At 40.8% G+C, this 25,520-nt stretch overlaps 1 protein-coding gene across 3 annotated transcripts in view; it reads right to left on the reverse strand.

The window, feature by feature from the left end:
- Positions 1–25,520, reverse strand: part of MACROD2 (mono-ADP ribosylhydrolase 2) — a 1,930,060-nt gene that overhangs the window by 117,319 nt on the left and 1,787,221 nt on the right. For 2 of the 3 annotated variants that reach the window (XM_070421435.1, XM_070421434.1), the window contains exons 12-13: positions 21,103–21,213; positions 16,057–16,125 (exon numbers count right to left, since the gene is read on the reverse strand). In XM_070421435.1, coding sequence (XP_070277536.1) covers positions 16,057–16,125; positions 21,103–21,213 — 180 coding nt within the window. The remainder of the gene's footprint in view (positions 1–16,056; positions 16,126–21,102; positions 21,214–25,520) is intronic. The other variant, XM_070421436.1, reaches the window with a different exon arrangement.

Raw genomic sequence — 25,520 nt, forward strand, 5'->3', positions numbered from 1 at the left:
AAACTGAAGCAGTTTAATATCATTTGAAATATGTTTTATGAAAGTCTTAAATCTTTATGATGTATCAGAGAAACATCATAAATCATAGATCAAACTGAGGTAAATGTCTTGTACAGATTTGTGTGGGATCTCAGAACTCTGTGTGTGTATGCACATGCATGTGTGTTTTTGTGTATGCACACATGTGTATGTAAGTGTTACTCTCCCTCTGCCTGAGGAAAATAACCTGTTTGCCTTTCCACTTCAATTTGACACATCTGCTGCAAAGTATCAGGGCCAATTGCTAAATGAAATGGGAAGACATATTTCCACTAAATGTCATCAGTGCTTACTAGGAAACCTTGTCTTTGTACTTGATTTAAAAGTGTTCCAGTTTTTACCCCTCGCTAGCCTATTATCCCTTTCTTTTTGCTAAGGAAGGCAGCAGTTCTGAGACATTCTCTGTCTCTCTGTCTCAAAAAATATAACTGGGACTAGTGGTGGGAGCAATAGATAATAGCAAACATCATTAGGCACGAGGAAGGACAACACATTTCAACTCATGAAAATCTATTGTCAAAAACTATGATAGACTACATCCTTTTCTGAAACTTAGGAGACTGCTTCCTCAATAACATTGTACCATCATAAATTTAAGAAACTCAGACCCTGTTTTTAAAAGTAATTTTATCATTGCTTATTTTGTATTATATTAGTGTGATTTATTGACATCAAAGCTTTATATTGTTCTTTTATTCTTTTGGATAGGATGTGGAATTTTTTCCTAAGCTATATTTTGTTAGATAAAAGGAAATGTAACAAAAAAATTAAAAATAAGATTTAGTCAATTTATGTTAGAAATGCCTTATGCTTCTGTCTCCTCTGAGCTTCTCAATGCAAGTTAGCATGTTAAAGGCTCTGAGAAATCATGTACTGTAGAAACTACTTAACTTTGTCAAATATTGTGGTTTCCAAAATTTTTTTACTGCTGAGCTCTTTTTATAAGCAGTGTTTATTAACATCCTGAGGGGTTCTATAACATTTTAAACCTGGTAATATCTGAAAAAGAACCCCACTATGTTGCTTATGAGTTGGAGTCATTTTACATTGTCTTTCTTGAGTGTCATTGCCTTCTCCAAATATGATCATATGCTATTCCACATGAATCGCTGTCACCATCTCTGTTTTTTAGTGAAGTCATATTTTATATAGTAGCAAAAATACATATCTTCAAAATGAACTCTGAAAATCTTTTAAAACACCTTTAAAATACATTATTCTGTTTTTAATTCAAATATTACTGTATATTTGACTCCAATAAATATTAAAGTTTGAGAACCACTGGGTTAGTCTAAAAGATATTTCATAGAAAAATATACAGCACTTAGTTAACAAATCTTCTGGGGCCTGTCCATATTGACTAGGAAACACCATTTGTGGGAATATTCTAAAGAGTAACTCCAAAGATTATTTTTATACTAATTTAACAAGGAAGTGTCAAGACCAGAAAAAAAAGATACTTTAAGAATAGTACATTTTTAAGGGTCAAAGTTCAACAGAGATTTTTGAATATGAGTGAGAGATATAATTTTGATTTGTAGACAGGAAGGACTTCATGCATTTTCAGTAAAGTGAGTACACATCTTGGTTTCCCTAGTCTCCATTTGGTTAACTGTTCCAGTATAATTATAAATTGTGCCCTCATCACTCTCAAAGGTGTAGCCATTTTGAAGATATGTGATTATTCTTATTAGGCCATCCTGACAAAAGCATCTCAAAGTATGGATATAGAAGCCTTCCATTCAAGGTCTTTTCTATCTATATATATAAAAGGCTAATATGCTAAGTGTCCGGCCATCTGACTGGTTGCTATGACACGCACTGACCACCAGGAGGCAGACGCTCAACACAGGAGCTGCTGTGATGCCCACAGAGAAACGGCACCGGGGACCTGGCACCCACAAAACAACACTCAGCTTCCCCCAACTGGGACACAGGCCCTGCCACTACCCCGGAGTGACACCCCACCAAATTGCAGCCAGCGCTGCTGAGACCCCATGGTGCAAAATGTGGCCCAGCCCAGCCTGGAAACGGTGGATGTGGGTGCCAGGTGATGATGTCACGTAGCAATGCCCGGCTTCCTCTCCCTAGTGAGGACTAGCCTCCTTGCAGATTCTTCAGCCCAGGAACATGACTTGTTTTATAGCCAGGTGCAAACATTTTACACTTTAACCCAATATCCATGAAGCATTTTCACGTGCCTCATCTCATTTGATCCTCACAGAAGTCCTGGACTGGGTAGATAGGAGACTCGGTGGAATCATATTTTTTTTTCATTAGCCAGAAAATGGAGATTTAGAAAGCTTAGAAACTTGACCCAACTAAAAAGAAGAGATGGTGGACCTTGAAAATGACTTCAGGTTTTCTCACTGCACAGAATATAGTCAAACACTGCTGCAGTTAAATATTCATGCACCAGGTCTCTAGTATAAGAATAAAACACAAAGCAGGTAGAAGGGTCTATAGGAGGGACACAGGAAAGTTTCTGTCAGGTATTCAAGTCATGCTACCTGTTGGTGTATGGGGCAAGGTGGGGAATTCTGAAGTGTTTCTGCTTGCCTGTTTCTAAATATTCAACTGGTATATGCCACGATGGCATACAAGCTGGAGTTCACTTTGATGGGCAGGTACTGGGTCCCATCTGTTGCTAAATATTTAGAACATCACTTATGATTGAGCCTCTTCAACTTTAATGCATGTCAACAGATTCAGTGATTTGGTGATGATTCAATGAGATATGGGAGTCCTACCTGGAGAAGTTAGGATCCTAAAACCAACACATAAATTTAATAACAGTAATGTAAAAGAAAAATGGTTATTTTTAGAAGTTAATTCTTTTACATTGCCTTTCTTGAAATATTACTATGCTTGAAAGATTACTATGCTTGAGAAGCTATTCTAAGCACTTTAAATATGTTTACTCTTTTAATTTTCATAACTCCATTATATAAATACTATTATCCCCATTTTACAGGAGTAAACTGAGGCACAACCTAAGAAAGTTACCCAAGATTCATAGCAGTGGTGATGCAAATTCAAAATAAATTGAGGCTCTTATAGGTTGCAAGTCTTGTCCCAAAGAATTAAAAAAGTATTGCCAGTGAATCTGAAAATAGATCACAGAGATGTTCACATTAATTTAGACCTATCTGGATTTGAATTTAGTTCTAAAATTGTGTATTAGGCAAAGGGGCTGGAACCCTCCCAAATAATCCCTATATCCTAGCTGGGTTGACTTTGTTTCCAAGCCTCACCCACCCGATCTTTAGAAATATGTCCTAAGAGATCATATAACTGAAATGATTGTTACAAATATATAATTACTAGAGGCTCAGTGCACGAAATTCATGCACTTGGGGTAGGGGGGTCTCTCCACCTGGCCTGCGCCCTCTCACAGTCTGGGAGCCCTCGGGGGATGTCCAACTGACACAGAGGCAGGAGAGGCTCCCGCCACCGCTGCTGTGCTTGCCAGCCGTGAGCCCACTTAGGGCTTCTGGCTGAGTGGTGCTCCCCCTGTGGGAGCACACTGACCACCAGAGGGCAGCTCCTGCGTTGAGAATCTGCCCGCTGGTTGTCGGTGAGTGTCATAGTGACTGGTCATTCCACAGTTCGGTCAATTTGCATATCAGCCTTTTATTATATTGGATAGCCACACTTAATTTGCAAGGAAAAACTATCCTATATAATAAAAGGCTAATATGCAATAGACTGAACAGTGGAACAACTGGGACAACCAAACAACTGAACAACCGGTTGCTATGACATGCACTGACCACCAGGGGGCGTGCTCAGAACATGGCAGGTGGTGGCGGCAGCAGGATGGTGGAGGTGAGTGGGGGCATCAGACCAAAAGAGAGTACCGGTAGCTATCATTGGGTGCGAGCATCTGGTGGTTACTAAAATTTCTTTGCTCCTGTGCACTGCAGTACCACCTGGTGCATGCACCTGCAGCCAGCAGCTGGCCCCATTCACACTCGCAGCCGGTGCTGGAGCTGCTGCTCACACCCGCTGCCGGCACCTGGCACCAGTCCCAATGATCGCTCAGTACCATCAGTGGCTGCGAGCGGTGGCTGCTGCCCTGATCACCTCTCAGGAGCAGAGGGAGGTGGAGAAGCCCTCAGGGGCGATTGGGGCCAGCAGCCCCTGGTTGCACCTGCTGACAGCGCCGAACGATTGGGACCGGTGCTGGGTGCTGGCAGTGGGTGCCAGTGGCAGCTCCAGCATTGGCTGTGGGTGTGAGCGGGGCTGGCGCCATCAGTGCATGGGAGTGGTGGCAGTGGGAGTGGGGCTGCCAGCAGAGAGGGGACCAGGAGCAAGGTGGGGCCAGGCAGGGGCATGGAGGATGGGCTGAGACCCACCCCTGTGCCCACCACAGCCTCACAGCCCACAGTTCCTTTCAAGGTGCACGAATTTATGCAGTGGGCCCCTAGTCTATAATAATAAAAGTATAATATGCTAATTAGACCGGACAGCCAAACAACCCTCTGGACGTCATTCCGGACGTCCTTCCGAATGAAGCCAGGGCTGCGGGGGCTGAGGCAGAGGTAGTTAGTCACGATTAGGAAGGCAGGAGAGTGGATAGGGGTTATGAGGCAGGCAGGCAGAGTGGTTAGGGCAGCCGTGGGCAAACCTACGGCCCGCGGGCCGGATCCGGCCCCTTTGAAATGAATAAAACTAAAAAAAAAAGACACCCTTTTATGTAATGATGTTTACTTTGAATTTATATTAGTTCACACAAACACTCCATCCATGCTTTTGTTCTGGCCCTCCCGTCCAGTTTAAGAACCCATTGTGGCCTCAAGTCAAAAAGTTTGCCCACCCCTGGGTTAGGGGCATCAGGCAGGCAAACAGGAGCAATCAGGCAGGCAGGCAAGTGGTTAGGAGTGATTAGGCAGGCGAGCAGTTAAGGGTGATCAGGCAGGCAGAGTGGTTAGGGGCAATTAGGCAGGTAGGCAGGCAAATAGTTAGGAGCCAGCGGTCCTGGATTGTGAGAGGCATGACCGACTGCCAGTTTAGGCCCTGCAGGGATCCCTATGGGATCGGGCCTAAACTGGCAGTCAGACATCCCCCAAGGAATCCCAGATTGTGAGAGGGTGCAGGCCAGGCTGAGGGAATCCCCCCTGCATGAATTTTGTGCACCAGGCCGCTAATATATATATATAGTGTAATTGGAAGGTACCTGCTACTTGCCTTCCAATTGCCAGGTAAGGGTATTTTAAACTATACTATAGGTAGATAACTATTCTTTTATTAGTAATACTAAAAATGTAGATAAGTGATTTTATTTACATTCACCTACTTAATCCAAATTTATACATACATAATCGCAGCACTGAAAAATTATCAGAAAAGCTTCATCATAAATAAAGTATGAATAATTGGCTTAAGCCAGGGCAAATACTTTATACACACTTGCTACTTAGAAGAACTTTATTTTGTCCTCTTATAGGGTGAGAATATGAACACATAGGAAGTCTCTGGGTTGACTTTACCTTTGTGATATTGCTACATGACATTTGGAAAAAATTCACTTCTGAAACAGGCATATTCTGTAAAGGAATTTCCTCCATTAAAAGTCTCAAAAACAGTAATAAATATCTTAGAAAAGTGGGCATGATATTAACATTATAAGTGGCCTAAAAAGTTTTGTTTCATTTAAATAATCCCCTTCCTCCCTTCTTCTCTTCCTCCCTTCCTCCCTCCCTCCCTCCCTCCCTCTCTCCCTCCCTCCCTTCCTTCCTTTCATTTTTTTTAGCAAATCAATGGCCAACATAGATTGAAGCCAAAATGGGCAGAGACAACAAAATAGTGGCCCGTTTTCTACAAGAGCTTCTATATTCAATACAGAGGACCTGCTATGGACAAGTTACTGTGTTGTGCTTTGTACAGATCATGAAAATGATTGAGACGTATACCTAATCTTAAGATATGTACATTCTAATGAGGTAGATATGTCATGTATACAACTACTATTTATCCAATACACAAGATAATTTTTGAAGTTTTACCAAAATGTTTTCAAGAAGCAGATCGGACAGTTCACTACTGTATGGGTTGAAATATGATGAAAGGGGGGAAATTCAAGAAAGTTGAAAATAGGAAAACCACCCCCCCGCCCCCAACATTTCTCACATAATTCCTGTCATTAAAATGTTTGCTGAGATAATTTGTGATGGAGGAAGAGAGGGAGGGAGAGAGGGAAGAAGAGCATGATGGAGAAGGGTCAGTGTAAGGGTAAAATATTGGAAATGAATCTTTGGATCCCAGATAAAATGGATGCGACAGAAGGATGGCAGGATGTTGTAGGCCAGTTGTTGTAGGTCTTTGGGAAATGACAAGTACGTTGGGCTACTGAGCCAGGTATGTGCTGGGATTTAAGGAGGCATGGAACCAGACTATAGAAAGATCATGGACAACATACAAAGGGGTTTGGTTATAAAGAGCTACACCCTGGTTTTTCGAAGTCCAATTACATGTACCTTTCCAAGTGTTACAGGGATCTTAAGCAAACAGAGAATGCCATGAAGTTCCATGATTTGGCAGAGCAGCTTCCTTGTATTACCAAAGAGGATAAAAATGCAGAGGAAGAGATGAAAAAGTAAGCATTGCCTTGAAGAAGTAAATAAAGGAACTTACTCTTCAATAAATTAGATGTGGTCTACTAAATATTAAACTTATCAAAGTTGTGTTTTTTATTATCCTCTTTTTATGTAAGGGTAATATACTCAGATTTGAAGGGAAAGTCATGTTTCTGTAGAATGCATTCTCTAGTAGAACAACACCAATCATGTTATTTGGAGAAGTCTGTTTCCTATAATATCAGTACAAAATGATCTTTAAAAAATGTATGCTTTATATTTTTCCTATCAACAAACTGTAGTCTTCAGAATCTTTATTTAAATCTTTCTTTAAATAAAATACTTAAATCAATCCAAAAAAAGCAAGGAGCCCTTGCTCTCTTGCCTTTGCTTCCAGACTCAGATCCTGACCCAGCTTCTTCTTCTTGGGTTGGGAACAAACAATCTAATGAACTGCCCTTCTAGTGGTGTCTATGGTTGGGGGTTTCTATACATCCATTTCATTGTAGGACCCAGTTAGGGTCAAGATTATGATGTGGACAAAGTGGTTCCTCTCTCTGTTGTCTCAGTCTCAAGGCCCTACTCACCTAGCTTAGGTCTCAACTTTCCTCAAGCTGCCCTTTGTCTGCTCTACACCTTCCTGCAGCCTACCCCCTCAGGCAAGGAATGGCCCTTGCTCTGAAAACATGATGTGGGAAGCAGCAAGGGGACATGGGGGTGGAAAAAGCATGGGCTATGGGTTAAGGCAGACATGGTTTCCAAATTCTGGTTTTATCTTTTGGTGAACTGAACCAGTTACTCACGCTTTCTGAGCTTCAGTTACCTGCAAAATTGGGATAATGATCCTGACCTTTTACAAACATTGAGATAATACTTTACATCCGTTGAACTGTCAAAATTTAGAAAGAACAAAAATAATGTTTGCTGATGGAAATACAAATTGTTATAGCCTTTTAGGAAAGCAATTTGGCAATATCTATTAAAAACACATACCCTTCAAAACATTCACACTCCTGGAATCTTTCCCATGAATATAAGAGCACTGCTTATAAGGATATATGGGTAAGGAACGTCTGTTGCAGCCTTGTTTGTACGGCAATAAAGTGGAAAGAAAGTTCTTGCTCATCATAGGAGAATGGCTGAATTAACTGCAGTGCATTCACACTATGGAATATTCTGAGAACTTTAAAATGGATGAATTGGATCTACACCAAATGACTCAGAGAGATATCCATAAAGTTTTTCAGTCTCTAACAAAAGAGGGTACAGAAAAGTGTGTATGATATGATACAATATCTACAAAATAAACATATATTTAACAATGGATAAAAATTTTGAGCCTCTTGTCCTAAAATGTTTAAATGAATTGATTTGCTTTAGTATCTTGTGATGGAGTTGCTGTTATCCTTCCTGTTTTGTGGATGAGGAAGCTGAGGTGCACAGAGATTAAGCAGTTTTCTCAGGGTCACACAGATCAGGGTAGGGCTGGAATCTGGACTCCGGAAGTTGAAATCAGAGACTAGACTCTTGGTCACAGAGTATATGATCAATTTATACAAAATTTTGTTTGTGTGCATATATTCACAAAATGATGCATGAAAGGATGGGCCCAAAATGTGAATGGTAGTTATCTTGGGGTGCTGTGATTGCATGTTAGTTTACTCTATTCCTTATATTCTCTTTCATTATTTGAGTTTTCTACAATGAACATTGAAAGGGCTAAAGAGAATAAAGTGGGGCAAAGAAAAACTTATTGGGCTTAGCAGATATCTTGCAGAAAGCTTTCAGCCTTGAGCACAGCATAGCTCAGATAACCAGAAGACACCTGGTATGGGAGGAACCAAGGATGGACCAGACCCTTACGTCAGCAGAGCAGCTTGCAGGCAGCAAGGATTAATAAAAACCTATCTCTCCCTGCTCTCTTTGCTGATGCCATTCTTGGTCTCAGCCCACCTGCAACCAGGTAATTGGAATAAAATCTTTTTTGCTACATTAAGGCCTCATGTCATAGGTGCGTGACCCCGGCCCACTCTGAGCCTTTCAAACATATATTATTTAAAGAATCAAAAAGGAATGAACTCCATTCGTTGTAGAAAAACAAAGACATGTATGCATTTCTATTTATTAGAATTTTCTTACAGAAATGTTCATGAACATTTACAAAGTTAAAAGGATATTCCTGACCAGTATAAAATTTAAAACTAAAACTAAAGAAAGGACTCAAAAAGGAGACTGGGTAAGTAAATTATGGATGGTCATTCATAGGAATATACAATAAAGTAATGTTAGACTGTGAGAATATATGAAAAATTCATAATCTATGGTTATATTTATGAGACAGTTTCAAAATGGTTTGCATTGCAGAGTAGCCTTAAAAAATCCATATATGTATGTGGCATCCCAGAAAAAGACAGGAAGTTTATATACCAGCATAAATCAACAAAGAATTAAGAATTCATCCTGAGGTACTGATTATAGTTACACACCAGATTTTTGTAAAACTAGAGGCCCAGTGCACGAAATTTGTGCATGGGAGAGGGGGGTGTTCCTCAGCCTGGCCTGCACCTTCTTGCAATCTTGGACTGCTGGCTCCTAGCCGCTGGCCTGCCTGCCTGCCTGATTGCCTCTAACCACTTCTGCCTGCCTGATGCCCATAACTGCTCCCCTAACTACCTGATGCCCCTAACCACTCTGCCTGATTGCCCCTAACCACTCTGCATGCCTGCCTGATGGCCCCTAACTGCCCCTGCCTGCCTGCCTGATGGCTCTTAACTGCCTCTGCCTGTCTGATGCCAACTGCTCCCCTGCCTGCCTGATTGCCCCTAACCACCTCTGCCTTGGTCCCTGGCACCACGGCTTAGTCTGGAAGGAAGTCAGGAATGACGTCCAGAAGGTTGTTTGGCTGTCTGGTATAATTAACATATTACACTTTTATTAGTATAGATGTTTGCGCTGCATGTCCCTATTATTTGGAATAGAGAGAAAATTGTAAATTACTAAGTACTTTAACATTGGGACACTGGCTATGTGAATGGTGGAACAACCATATGATGAAATACTATGCCTCCAATAAAAAATCATGCCTTTGAGGAATATTTCAAGATTTGGGAAAAATGTTCCTAGTATATTGTTAACTAGTAAAACAGAATAAAGATTTGTTTTTAACAATTTAATCCTTAAAGAGAAAATGATTATAGGCTTTTACCTGTTATCCTTTTCTGAATTTATAATTATTTTACAATAAATACATATTATAAACAAAAAATAAATGTTATATTAAAATGGAATAAAACACTATCGTTAATGAAGATTATGTAAGCTTGTAAGTAACAGCTGTGGAGTCACCCTTATGAAGTGGTTCTCGTCTCCCCAACCCCGCACTGTCTCTCTCTCCCTCCCGAGTCTCAGGTTACTCTTTATGAAATGAAAAATACATTGTAGCTAAACATAACGCTTTATGCATAGGAGACACTCTATATATGTTGGTTCTTTCCCCTTCACTGAACTGCCAGTGGGCAGCAGCTTTCATTCCACACTTCAGACTCTTTCTTTTTTTTTTTTTTTTTAAGAGCGTATGGGTAATTTTTGGTTTCTCTTTTTTTATATAATATGTTTTTTATTGATTTCAGAGAGGAAGGGAGAGGGAGAGGGAGAGACAGAAACATCAATGAGAGAGAATCATTGATCAGCTGCCTCCTGCACACCCCACACTAGGGATCAAGCCCACAATACGGGCATGTGCCCTGACCAGGAATCAAATAGCGATCTCCTGGTTCATAGGCTGATGCTCAAACTGAGCCACTCCAGCTGGGCCACATTTCAGACTCTTAAAATCCAAAAGACCCAGGGGTCACAGGGCACCCACTCCATCAGTGCAGCTCTAGGACAGGGACAGCTTTGTCTCACTTTTGTGGGTCGAGGGGAGGATGCTTAGTAGAGGGGACACCAAGAATAGGAAGAAACATCAGCCCAAAGAAGCCTGAGGGGAATTTTGTGGGTGGGCCAATGTTTTGTTTCTCTCCCAAGAGATAGCATTCACAACCATCTGGAGCCCACCACACTGGCCAAGGCTTACAGCGATGTATGGTTGGGAATATTTATGCTCATCTCTCACACACTCTCCAATCTACTTCCTCAGACGTAGCCTCATCCTTTCTCTTCTGTTGTCTTTGGCAAGGCTAACTTTGCTCTCTTTCTCCCTGTTCTATAGAAAATTTGACCGCTAGCAAGTCTTAAACTTAGAGCGAGGGTTAAGAAATCCTTTGACAGGTGACATCTGACTTTATAAATACCAAACAGCAATGGCATGACTTACACAAAGCTCTAAAGGAATCCCAGCTTGCTGTGCATGTACCTGACTATTAATTGATCTTGCCTTTATTATTAACTAGAGGTCTGGTGCACGACATTCGTCCACGGGGAGAGGGGGTCCCTCCTCAGCCTGGCCTGCCCCCTCTCAGGGAGTGGGCCTAAGCCAGCAGGTAGACATCCTCCAAGGGGTCCTTAATGCTGCCGCGGAGGTGGGAGAGGCTGCTACCACCACCGCTGTACTCGCCAGCCATGAGCCTGGCTTCTGGCAGAGTGGCACTCCCCCTGTGGAAGTGCACTGACCACCAGAGGGCAGCTCCTGCATTGAGCGTCTACTCCCTGGTGGTTAGTGTGTGTCACAGCGACTGGTCATTCCACCGTTCAGTCTATTTGCATATTAGCCTTTTATTATATAGGATGAACATATGATTTGGTCTGGTTGAGCTTCAAATTCAAATTGGGTAGTAAAATACTAAGACAGGAGAATCAAAATGTGTTTAAATAGCTGTCCTCCCCTACCCAAGGTGCCTGGGCCTTGGCTGTGAGTGAGGATGAACTATTATTATGAGTGTTGAGACAAGTAGAATGAAGAGTTCTCCTTGAATTAAGAAGATTGGCTATATTTCAAATAATAATAACTATATAGTAATTTCAACCAGAGTACTTGATATTACTAGTATGAATTTTATTCCTGTATTTATACTCCCCTTTTTGTGATTACCTCTATATTTGATAACTTAAATAGCCTTAAGATTTGTACTCCTGGGTGTTTTTTTTTGTTTTTTAGGATTTAAAGTATAAACAGCCATTAAATCAATAATTAGAGTATTTTTTTAAGAGTAGAGGAATAAATCTCTCAAAAAATAAGTGAAAGCAGTATTTTACAAATAACCTTAGCATTTTTACTAACCTATAGATAATTTCTTAAGCCAGCTTTACCTTGGAATTCATTTCAATTAAGTCCTGGCTGCCACATCCTGGGCAGGCACCCCTGTGTGATTAGCTTATTCATCAGTATTCTTCCTCCTCACATCTCATCCTCTCAATGCAACTCCTGCCCATCTGGGGGCTGTAATGATCATTGGAAACAGGTGTCTTCAGTCTGTAGCTCACAATCTAGCTATTGTGACATAAGCCAATCAGTAGTACCTCCTTCTGTCAGCAGCTTGCACTGTTAGCAATTATGTGGGGCACATGGATGATATGCATCCATTCTAAGTACCCAATGGGAAATATGTCTAGGACATTTGAACAAAATCACTGCGATAGAAGATACCCCAGAAGACACTTCCTCTTATAATTATTCAACTTTCAAGTACCAATTTTAATTTTTTAAAAATCTCAGCTCCCAAACCAAGGCACATGAGCCAGCCCATGTTTTGTTTGCTTGTTTTAAGCCTTGCACTCCAGAAGACGCTAGTATCTGGTGGGGTTCAAAGTTATGACAAATGTAAAGCCAGACAAACCAACAAGAAAAGCTGGAAATTACTGATGAGTCTCGAAGGAAAGAGGGAAAGAGAGAGAGAGAGAGAGAGAGAGAGAGAGAGAAAGAGAAAAGGGCAGTTCATTAGATTGTTTGTTCCCAACCCAAGAAGAAGGCACTGGGTCAGGATCTGAGTCTGGAAGCAAAGGCAAGAGAGCAAGGGCTCCTTCAGGCTGCTTGGTCAGCAAACATGTTCTGCCTTTTAAATGGGAGAGTTTAATATGCATTTTCATAAGCAATCTTATAACTGCAGAGCTCTCATAAATAGCCCAATTGTCACCAAGGAGATATACTTCTGCATGAAACTAATAATAGTGAATATTTAAAATGAATCTCCAACCCTATTAACTTCAACTTGACCTCAATCTTGGGAGATTTCAATGGCAAATTCATTTCTTTTTTTCATTCTAAGCTACATAATTACCAGTCAAGATAGCAGTCCTAAGCTTTCAACTAATAATCAATTAAAATCAGTGGTATAATGTCCATACAGAAGGCCAAGAGACATATGAAAAAATGCTCAAAGTTACTGATCATCAAATATATTCGAATTAAAACAACAATGGCGTATCACCTCACTCCTGTCAGAATGGCTATCATCAACAAACCAACAAATGACAAATGCTGGCGAGGATGTGGAGAAAAGGGAACCCTAATACACTGCTGGTGAGAATAGTGCAGCCACTACAGAAAACAGTATGAAGTTTCCTCAAAAAAATAAAAAATAAAAAAGGAACTGCCATTTGATCCAACGATTCCACTTCTAGGAATATATCCTAAGAAACTTGACACACCAATCAGAAAGAATATATGCACCCTTATGTTCAAAGCAGCACAATTTACAATAGCCAAGATCTGGAAACCGCCCAAATGCCCTTCAATAGACAAGTAGATGAAAAAGGTGTGGTACATGTACATCATGGAATACTAGGCAGCAGTAAAAAAGAAGGATATCTTACCCTATGAGACAGCATGAAGGAACCTAGAGAGTATTATGCTAAGCAAAATAAGCCAGTCAGAGAAAGATAAGTATCACATGATCTTACTCATATGAGAATCTAATAAACATATGGAATCTAATGAACAAAATAAACTGTTAAACAAAATAGATTCAGAGACATAGAAGCATGGAATAGACTGATGAATCTCAGAGGGAAGGCAGGGGTGGCGCGGTTGGGAGAGATTAACTGGGAAATTTACATGCATATATGCATAGCCCATGGACATAGACAATAGTGTGATGAAGGCCTGGGAAGGGTGAGTGCAAGGTGGAGGGGGTCAATAGGAAAAAAAGTAGGGACATCTGTAATACTTTCAACAATAAAGATAAATTAAAAACAAAAAAGTGGTACATGCTGTTTCAAGAAGGAAAAGGCAAATATTATATCCTATATGCTCTATTTGTAGTGGTTTACATGCTAATGGGGATTTTAAAACACCTTTCCCTAGATCAAGAGATTAATGAATATTAAAAATGTATTTCAGTAAAGTCCTTAAAACTTCACAATTAGTTATTATTAGGGAACTGCATTTGTAATATATGACAGAACTCTTTGGAGTTGCCACCATTACAAATTTCATGTAGAAGAAAAAAATCCTAAAAGCATTCTGAGAAATTGATCCTGGCATGAGCAATTAATGGTGTGGGATTCAGAAAGCATCAAGAAACATCACAAACATTGTGTTTCTATAAAGGTGTGATATCTCCAAACCAAACAACTCAACAGGAAAACACCTCAGCTTCACGAACTTAAATTAGGTTCTCTTTCTTGTTTCCTAAACTCTGCCATTCAACTTCATGACATTTACAAAAAAAATTCTTTCACAGCTACATGATTGGAATGTCCAAAATTATTTACTTAGGAGGAACATCACTTTCTGTCTTTTCACTCTGACTTGGTCAGGTTTATTTCTCTGTCTAAAATGAGCATGAGTTTCTTATCGGAACCTATGTGACTATCTGACATTATTTGTATTTTTAGATATACCAAGTGATCAGGGATAAATATATCAGATAAAACCAGGAATGTCAGAACACATATCTGAGTAGATGAAGGGAGTTGCAAAGGGATTCATTTAAAAAGTGGCAATGAACAAGATAAGGACCATTGAAATAACAGTGTAGACTCTAGAACAGGGGTGGGCAAACTTTTTGACTCGAGGGCCACAATGGGTTCTTAAACTGGACGGGAGGGCCAGAACAAAAGCATGGATGGAGTGTTTGTGTGAACTAATATAAATTCAAAGTAAACATCATTACATAAAAGGGTATGGTCTTTTTTTTAGTTTTATTCATTTCAAAGGGGCCGGATCCGGCCCGCGGGCAGTAGTTTGCCCACGGCTGCTCTAGAGGATGGTGTTGGGTCACCCAGATCCCCCTTCAGGAATGAGGGACTTATTTTCCCAGCTGCAGGCAGCCCTCACCCATCTCAAACCCCCTCAGTACATAGGAAACCTCATTTAGAAAAGCTCATTTACCAGGCAACATGAAATGAATGATGCAAATAGCTGTGTATTAAACTTTTAGGACAACTTTAATTTTCTAAACACCAGTTCAAGGCATTTAGAAACTATGCTAGTATCAATGGTCGAGTATGGGTTTATTTTCATAACACTCCAAACTAAAGAAATGCACTGAGCATATCCATCCAAAAGTCCCAAGTAGATCATCAGGTGTCCATTTGTACAACTACAACAGAAGGATTTTTCAGTAGTTACCAGTGACAGATATAAAATAATACTGCCTTTTTAAGGTGAAGGGATTAAGAACTGCAAATTGGTAGTTACAAAATAGTCGCAGGGATATAAAACACAGCCTAGGGAATATACTCAGTAATATTGTAATAACTGTAAGTGCCAGGTGGGTACTTAAAATATCAAGGGGAGCACTTTGTAAAGTATAGATTGTCTGACCACTATGCTGTACACCTGAAACTAACACAAAATAATACTGAATATAAACTGTAATTGAAAAATAAAATTTAAAAAATAGATACCAAAAAAGAAATAAAATAATGTTACCTTTTTGTGTGGGGAAAGACAAATGTTACCTTTAGTCAGGAGGGAAAGAAAATATTATATATATATATGGACCCAGAGACATAGAAGCATGAATGTCTCCACTATTTCTCCCTCAAATTTTCTCCTATAACCTAAATCAACTTTTTTCTTCTTTTGGAGATACTTGGGTCAGCAACATTTCCTTATAGTAACTGTCCATAGAATGAAGAATGATGCTCTTGCCAAAGATTTATTTCTAAGGATGCTTTTCAAACTTCTTCCTTCTTATGTCTGGATAATGAAGCTCTCTGGTAGGTGGTTCCCAAAAGCCACTCTTTTAACTTATTCCTGAAGAGTAGCCATAAACAGCAGAAATGCCTAATTCTGTTTAAACATCTTTAAACATAATTTCTCCAATCATTCTCTTGTTTCACAAAGTTACATTTCAGAGGAACAAATGTAAATGCACATGTAAATTCTAAGAGGCAGATATGGAATAAAGCAGAGTGGGTGAGATAATTTATTGAAATAGAGATGCTTACAGAGAATTAGATAAGATTTTGCTCGCTGCATCATTTTTCCATATAAAGCAAACTCAAATGGCCTCCTAAGCGATTTTGATTTTTAGATGTAGTAGGAGCCTCTTACCTTCATCTTTACAGACTTCAACGGCCTCTTCTGAAGCAGGGCTGTGCACAGTAGCAGCACTGACGCCATCTACAAAGCAGACAAGGGAAACACCGGCTCAGAGTTAATGCTGCCAAGCAGAGCCTCACTGCCAGCATGCCCCCCCCCCCCCCACCCCCCACTGGACCACAGGAATATGAACCTGTTTCATGCTCTCATATACCGAACAGTCTTTGAAGCGGTTAGTGGTTTGTGATTCCCTCTTATAATTAATGAAACAGAAACCTTCAGTTAAGACAGAGCCCAATGAACTACAAACTATTTTTTGGCAAATAATGCTGTTTGTTGGTACTATTGTACCTTGGCATTTTGCTTCTTCCCCACCTCTAGTAGAATGGTACACATTTTTCTTAAAACGGATTGTGGAGGAAAGGATACTCTTGCGAGTTTCCACAAAGTGCTTTCATGTGTGTGCTTTTCAGATTTGGTTTCCTTAGCACAGCACCTCTGCGCCGCAGTGCCAGGCTGTGAACCTGCAGGGAGCACTTTGAAGGCTGGCAGCACAGACCCGGAGAAGGGGATCCCTGGTAGGAAAGCACCACAAGCCACTGGGAGATTTCACGTCACCCAAGCACAGAGTGAGGAGAAGGAACTTGGAGGTGCCTGAGCCCCTTAGAGCAGCAATTAACCTCCTCAGAGTCTGTCTTCTTGGTACATGGGCACCCCAGTGATTCCACTCACATTTGCCTTCCAGGGTAATAGATAATTAACTTACTAACATGAAACTGGTAAATTTAAGACATGAAAGATTATCAAAAGCATTTGAAATGTTTAATGCTTGACAACTGGAAAAGGAATAGTACATATTATTTTCATGCAGTAACCGGGTCTTTAAACTAAAACGTTATACATGCATGGCGACTGACACACATTTAAAGGCAAATCCCATACATTCTAGCATATGTCTTGTCCATAATGTATATGACTATTACTTTTAGGTTATGTCTCTATTGGAACAGAGATTAAAAATTTTAGTAGGGGGATAATTGGAAATAATGAATCATTTTCTTTTGTTAAGTGACATTTTCCTATTTAATAAAGAAAGAATAAACTATTAACCTTGAGGTCACATCTTCCCATTTCTTTATTTCTCTTCACAGCAAAACTCCCTTAAAAGAGCTGTCTGTAATATACTTCCTCGGTGCACAGACTCTCCACAACCCACTCCAGCTGGCTTCCATGCTGCCCAGGAATTCTCTTACAAAACATGGCGGCGACCTCCCTTTGCCGAATCCAATGGCTATTCCCCTTATCTTACTTGATTTCTCAGTAGCATTCCTTTACTCTGTTCTTTCTGAAACACTTTCTCGTTGTGGCTGCTCCTCCTCCCCTGTTGCCACCTATCTACATGTAACAGTGTCCCAGGGCCCACTGATTTCTTTACTCATGTTCTTTCTAGTGAATCTTATTCAGTCTCATGCTTTTAAATATAATTTATATGCCAGTGACTCTCAAAACCATATCTCTGGCCTAGAGCTCTCCCTAGAAATCCAGACTTCTATGTCTGACTGGGTTTTTTGACATTCCTTTGGGCTAAGAGTTCTCTCAAATTTACCATGGCCAAAACTGAGCTATTTAACTTTCTCAGCAAAAGCTGTGCCCTAAGGCCAATCCTCCACATATTGTATAGGTAAGTGGTACCATCATCCCATAATTAACTAGTGTTAAAAACCTAGGCCTTGTCCGGCTGGCTTTGCTCAGTGGTTGAGCATCAACCTATGAAGCAGGAGGCCACACTTCAATTCCCTGTCAGGGCACATGCGCAGGTTGTGGGTTTGATCTCCAGTGTGGGGCATGCAGGAGGCAGCTGATCAATGATTTTCTCTCATCATTGATGTTTCGATCTCTCTCCTTCTCCCTTCCTCTCTGAAATCAATAAAAATATTAAAAACAACAACAAACCTAGGACTTTCTTCTTCCCCCATTTCCCACCTCCAATCCACCAGCATAACTTGTTACCTTTGTCTCTAGAATGTAACACAAACCGGTCCATTTTTGTCTCCAGTTGCAGAAACCACCATCATTGCTTTCCTATGGTACCTTCTAACTGTTCTCACTTTGGCTCTTTAGACCATTTTAACTCACAGCCAAAGCAAGCTCATTATATACATAACCATGGACACATACAATAGTGTGGTGAAGGCCTGTGGGGTGTGCAGGGTGGAGTGGGTCAGTGGGGGAAAAAAGGAGGACATCTGTTATACTTTTAACAGTAAAGATAAATTTTTAAAAATAAATGGAACAAAAGTAAAAAGTAAAATAAAACATAGCTTATGTCTCTCCTCTTCTTAAAAACTCCCACTGGCTTCTCTTTGTAGTTCTAATAAAATCAAATCTCATACAGTCAGAAGTAACCTGGAACTATGACCTCTTACCAGATTTCACACCACATTCCTCCAGTCCACCGTGCTCCAGCCATCCCACCTTCTCTCAGCAGCATGCCAACTGGCCTAGAGGCATTTGCATTACCCATTCCCTCCATTTTAAAGGACTTTCATCATCTCATCACTTAGATTTCATGTTTACTTTTTCAATTTAATTTAATTTAATTTAATTTATTTTATTTTATTTTATATATATATTTTTTTTATTGATTTTTTACAGAGAGGAAGGGAGAGAAATAGAGAGTTAGAAACATCGATCAGCTGCCTCCTGCACAGCTCCCACTGGGGATGTGCCCGCAACCCAAGTACATGCCCCTGACCAGAATCGAACCCGGGACCCTTCAGTCCACAGGCTGACGCTCTATCCACTGAGCCAAACCGGTTTTGGCCAACTTAATTTTAAAATGTATCTATATTGTTGAAAGTATTACAGATGCCCCCCTTCTCCACCCATTGGTTCCCCTCTCCCCCCCTCCCGCTCTCTCCCCAGGCCTTCACAGTATTCCTTCTATATTTCCTCATTTCTCTGCAAGGCATCTGTCACTATCTTACACCTTCTGGTTGTTTATTATTTTTGGACCTCCCCATCAGAATATCAGCTTTGAGCATTCAGGGATAGTGTCTTTATAGTTCACTGCTGTGTCCCAGTGTCCAGACAGTGCCTGTGAATGACTGAGGACTATCATCCACAACTTTGATTTGGTCTGATTATGACAACAGGAAGAACGGATGGGTTATGCTAGTTTGAGATTGTGGGATTTTTTTTATCTTGATGTGGAAGAGGTCTGCAAAATTGTATAATCAAAATTGAAGTTGGAAATTATATGGAATGAAAAGCAGGTGTTTTTAGTTTGGAAGAATAACAGCAGGTCAAAGGGCTTTACTAACCAGAACCACATCTTCAGTTCCTCTGCACTTGGATTGGGAGGCTATGAAACGAGCAGAGTGGGCATAGCAACGCATGTTAGCACTGGCCAGGGTCACGGATGAACCCTGCAACGAGGGCCCAGGCCAGCCAGCCGGCTCATTTGCAGGAGCAAGAGGAGCCCCACAGGTGTGCATTTAGGAGTGTTTTTTCACACTGAGAGGTTCCCATATTGTGGTAATGACACTATTGATCCAAGAGGTAGAGAAGAGGGATTACATTTTACTTGCCTGCTAACAGGCAAGATGATCCCAAATAAAGAAACTGCCTCTTCTCAACTGCTTAAGGGGGAAATGGTAAATAAATAAAACACAGGAAAATGTGTGTGCACGTATATACGGGTGTGTGTGTGTGTGAGTACGTGTGTGTAAACAGGAATAGGAAAATTCTATGTTATCAAGACAATCTGAGACGGAGCAGTGAGTGAAAAAACCTGTGAATCCTCAGCATTCAGAGGATGGCCTAAGCTGTCAGCAGTTAGCTGACTAATATTTATCAGCCCAAACAGTCAAAACGGTGACAGCTTTTCACATAAGACTCATCTTCCGTGGAGCATAATGATGTGTGGGTCGGGAGGTGGGTGGGGGCGTGAATAACAACAGCTTGCTGTATCAGAATTCATTTCACTGCAAGCACTGCATCTCAGCAGAGGGAGCCCACTGACCCCGTAGCAGCTGCGCAAGGTCCCTGCTGCCTTGCTTCAGTGCTTTCTCTGATTGGCCTTCCTCAATTCCATCTTCCAGGTCAATAATAAAAGCCTCCAGTTCTCTTGCTAAAGTTCCAAGGTTAATGTAGGAAGTTTCCATTGCAAAACTTATCCCACCACCTGGTTTATTTCCAAGATTTCAGCAGAGGGCCCAGGACATGCCTGGCACACATTAGCTAGAGCCACTATTTCAAAAATGCACCCCCCTCCACCCCAGCACCACGGGCTCATTAAAACTGGGAGAACGACCTGCAAACTAAAGAGCAGAGGGTATTTTAGTCTGGGCGGTTATGTTGATCGCTGCATAATTGTGTCTATTGTTTTTAAAGGAGAGCGCGCCTGAGTACAAAATGGGCGGAAAAGAGATGATACCTTGAAGGTGATCACAATCTCTTTGGAGTCCTTTGAACATTTCTTAAATGTTCAGTTTGTAATCTACAGTCGAAGATCTGTAAACATTCAATTGATACATCTGTTCTGTGGTGAATAGAGGGGAAGTCAAGAAGCCTTCGGATCTCACTTCAGCTTTGTGAGTGGGGTGGTCAGGCTCAGCGACACCACCTCCCACAACACGCAGAGAAATAACCAGACATGTGGCTCTTCAAAATGTAATGCAAAACAGTAAAGAACACTTCACTCATTGTGGAGGGGAAGCCTCTCATTTAATTCCTTTAAACATTTTTCAATTCTTTCTTTCCCCCGCCCAAATCACATCTGCTCATTTAAACCTGCCCTGAGTCAGCCACGCTCTGACTTGACACTCCAACCTCTGCTCATCCCTCTTCGATCTCTGCTAAGCAAGCTGTAATTACATGGAAGAAAAATGGAATCGGCGAATGAGACATGACAATGTCCCCTTCTGAGAGGAAGCGCTGTGACTCTGAGTTAATAGAGTTGGTGGCTTCCTGGGGGAGACCTGAATGAGAGTGAAGTTAACCTGTAAAAAGTAGAAGCATTTTCAGAAAACAGTACTGAGTAAAGTCATTGTTCACCTCTGTGGATGAGGCCTAGGAGACTCTTCAAAAGAAATCTGAGCCCACCTGCTTCTTGGCTCGGCCCTTCCATTTCTTCCACGCTTGGCTTTTCCTCTGGACCGTTCTCATCTTTCAAGAAAACCACAGAGGAAAAACATTACATCAAGTCAATTTATAAAATATCTCTTTATGGCTAATATGCAGCACTGAAATTAATTGTAACCAATGTAGCATGACTCCCCATAAAGCAAGGCAGAGAGATGAATCAGAGGTATGAAACAGAAAAATTACCTACATAAAAAGGTGCATTTATACTCCTCCCTTCCACACGATTTGCTTGATGAAATGTTGAACTGCAGTAAACAAAATTCACTCAGCAGTTCTAGTAACATCTCTCTCCTCGCACAGCATTTCCCAAAATGCAATACAGATTTTAAATCCAATCTTTTCTCCCTTGACTCAAGCAATATACACTGTGTAGGAAAACTTGGTTAAGTTTCTATGCCCTTTATTTTCCTGTTTGAAATATATTGTAAAAATATCTATTTTTATTTAACATATACATCAAAGCCTAACATATCTACACTATGAAATATTTCATCTTGAACAAATTATGATGGTCTGGTTTATGCTATCACACACAAATCCTTGAAAAATAAATAACTGGGCAGCTGCAATGGTGGCTATCCACTAGAAACTAACATTTTCTTTAAGCTTAAAATATATAATATATTTCTCTGAATTTATGTGTAGAAAAACAAACTTTTCAAAGGCAAATAAAGGCATATTTTATAACTTATTACTGGGAGGCTTTCCAAGTCTCTTTTAGTTTGGAAAATTTTTTTAATGATAAATTTATATAAAGACACAGAAACAAAATATAAAACATGTAGTTAAAGTACAGAAAACAGAGACGCAGACTCTACCAGCATACATTACTGTATCCTTTGTCTATCAGGAAGTGGAATCTCTCTCCCCTTTCCTTGGATCTGGACTGGTGCTGTAACTTTAGACCAATGAAACATGGAGGTGATGTAGGCCCTCTGAGCGAAGGGAACTGAGAGCTAGTAGCATCCACACTCTCCCTCTGGGAAGCCAGCTGTCATGCTGTAAGGACACACGGGCTAACCTACCAAATAGAGAGTGAAGGGCCACACGGCAGAGCACCGAGGAGCCAGACCTGTGAGTGAAGCCTTCTTATAGCCTCTAACCCAGCCCAGCTGCCAGCTGAATGCAGCTGAACAAGGGCCTCAGCCAAAAACACAAGGAGCAGAAGAATCACCCAGCTGAGCCCCGTTAAAATTCCTGACCGGCAACCAGGCCCAGATCACTTAACCTTGTTTTGTTGGACTGCTTTGACCCACCATCTGCTCTTACTATTAACTCTTCATCCAGAGGCAAGAGGATGGTGAATTTTCCCCAGAAATCTCAAATAGCAGAGCTAAAACAAGAGCCTCAGAGAAGCAATGGGAAACATTTCCCCAAGCCACGCTGTAAAATAACCTAGTGAAGAGAGTTGCAGATGGGAAAACATTCAGAATTGACCTGGATGAAAGAAAAAGTTTATAATGGAATGACAAAAGTAAATGTATAAAAAGAGTGACACTTGGTGGGGAAGAAATGCTATCATTGGATGCGTGAGTATGGATAGAATTACCTTTGCCTTGCATTGGGGGACAACTTAGGGGACACCGTCTAACTTTTAATATGAGGACCTGGGGCAGCTCTGTAGCTACCTAAATCCAACGTTCTCCATTGCGTTTTTACAATGACCACGTGATGATCTGACATTTTCTCTCTGGCTCTCTGAGTGGGCTACGGCATTGGCTTTTGTTCTGGGAAGGAAACAGCCATCCCAGCTGCTCTTGCTCCCTTAATGAGGCAAGTTAGTGCAGGAGCACGTGTCAAAAACATAGGTCAGACTGTCCCCTCTTCCTCTCATCAAACAGGCTCAGAGTCAAACAGGAAAAATCTGCCAACTTATCTGTCTCACCCAACAGACAGACCTTTTAACACGAATTTCACCATAGGCTTGAAGTCTACAGTGACAGGTTGCCTTTAAAATTAGTCTAGTTACCACATCTCCTAAGGAGTGGGGGGTAAGACACTTTCTTGTGAAGAGAGGAAGGGAAAGAGAACAATTAAGTCATAGGAAAGTGAGAAATTGGTTCCAGCAGTTCTAAATGCATGAAAAGGAAATTCATGGGCAGACCCCCGAGTCAATACAAACCAGTTTGGCTGTCTTCCTAGTCTATTGTTACTGAGTTTTTACCTTTATCCTCCATGCCCTCCCATTCCCTCATGCAGCCACTGAGTGGCATGCTTTTGTTTTCCACTTTGAGCCTTGGCCAAACAGTGTTCTGGTTACAGCATTTCTGCCTTTGGGCAGAAAACTCAAGAGACACTTTGCGTGTTTATCAGGGAGAACATGCATCCTAGAAGAATGCTGGATTTGTCATTGGAGTCACATGCCCTCAAATGAAAAGGGCCACCAATTTGCAAAGATATGTACCTGCAAATCCAGCAGGGGGACCCAGTGTAGAAGTCTTGCTTTTAAAACCCAGTTGATGCATTTTTGGGCAATTAGATTAGCATTCATTTCACTCTTTTAACCCAAGGACAGTTTGGCTGCCTTATAACTTTCCATCCATTTTAAATGCCTTAAATGGGTGAGTTCTTAGTGAAACAGTGGGTTTCTACTGGTAGGAAAAAAAAATCTCATTAAACAGTTACCCATAAGGATTTTATAAGGACAAGCTTTCTTTTATCAGCCTTGTCTGTCTAGTTATCTTCACAGGAAGCACATAAACAATAAAGTTGAGTGGAGTGGGGAATCTAAATGTTTGGTTTTTAGAAGTGTTTAAAAGGCATATAATAGCCCTGGCTGGTTTGGCTCCATGGATAGAGCATCAGCCTGTGGACTGAAAGGTCTCGGGTTCTATTCTGGTCAAGGGCATATGCCTGGGTTGTAGGCTCGATCCCCAGTAGGGGGCGTGCAGGAGGCAGCCAATCAATGATTCTCTCTCATCACTGATGTTTCTATCTCTCTCCCTTCCTCTCTGAAATTAAAAAAAAAAAGGTGTATAATAAATGTGAAGAAATACAGGAAAGTAACATACTATTTTGTTAGCTAAAAAAAAGTCCTAGAGGAGCTGAATTCTCTGTTAATACACCAAAAGGTGATTATTTACTTCAGAACATAAATTTCCACAGCATTGACATGTCACATGATGCTTTATTTTCCTATGCTCAAGACCACAGTGACCTGTGAGAATTCTAGGGGTGGCATTATTTTTGTTTCTCCAATATTAGTACACTGCTTCTCACTCTTTCAACCCATATATATTGAGCATATACTATATGAAATATATATATCAAAAATTTTATAAAAATAAAAATGAGAGACTCCTGCTGTAAAGTGAATTCATGTAAGTGGAAGGAATGTGCCACTGGTTGGAAGATGATAAGTATGCAGTCCAAGTGTCATTCTATATAGAAAAGTTTTGCAAGGGCAAAATCTCAATGTCATGGCCACAAATTACTTTCCTGATATCTGTAGTTCCCTTTGTGAACTGTGCCTGGGATGGAAAGTAAATCAGAGCAAATCCATCCTTACAGCTGTGACAACAACCTGCTGCTTGCTGCTTGCTGCCTGCTGGTGCACTGTTGCCATTTCTTACAAAACTTCCGAGATTTCTGGACATGGACAGAGCACAGGCCATTCAAACACTGTGGATTGCAAATTGGATTATAGACTCCAATTCTTCAGTCTCCTGCAATGTATTATACATCTCAGTGTCCTCCCACTGTAGGCAGAGAATACTTCCCACTCCATTGATGCTGGACTTGACCCCAAGCGACTTGATTTGACTAATGAAATATTAGTGGGCATGATGTGAGCAAGGGGCTTAAATGTGCTGCATAATTGAACTTGGTGCTTGTGCTTCTGACACTTGCTGAGATAAGAAATGCCCTTTAGCACTGGTTTAAAGAAGAGGAGAGATATTATGGTGCAGATTTTAACCCGAGCCACAGTTTGGAGTTAAGCCCAGACAACTCACACCTTGAAAATGTACTGCCCAACAGAGCACTACCTACATCAACTGAGCATAGCCAACCTGCACCACCTATTATCATGAGAATAGATATTTTTGTTGTAAGGCACTGCATTTTGGGGTGATTTGTCACAGTATCAGTGTAAAATAGCTGATTAATACAAATACTATAATATTATTTTTTCTCAAGTCAGGAGGGCTCAAAGATTTTTTTAATTAGCACTTTTTATTTATAAAAATTTAGTCGTTAATTTTGTATTTTGACAACCAGCTACATTTTCATCTATCATATTTTAAAACTCTCTAGAGGATACATGCTTGAAAAATAAATGTACCTTATGTAAGTGGGGCATGCTGTCAAAGAGGATGTACTGCCAACTG

The sequence above is a fragment of the Myotis yumanensis genome, unplaced genomic scaffold, assembly GCF_028538775.1.
Source record: "Myotis yumanensis isolate MYYU_CA2020_CCGP unplaced genomic scaffold, mMyoYum1.0.hap1 SCAF_7, whole genome shotgun sequence".
NCBI classification, from domain to species: Eukaryota; Metazoa; Chordata; class Mammalia; order Chiroptera; family Vespertilionidae; genus Myotis; species Myotis yumanensis.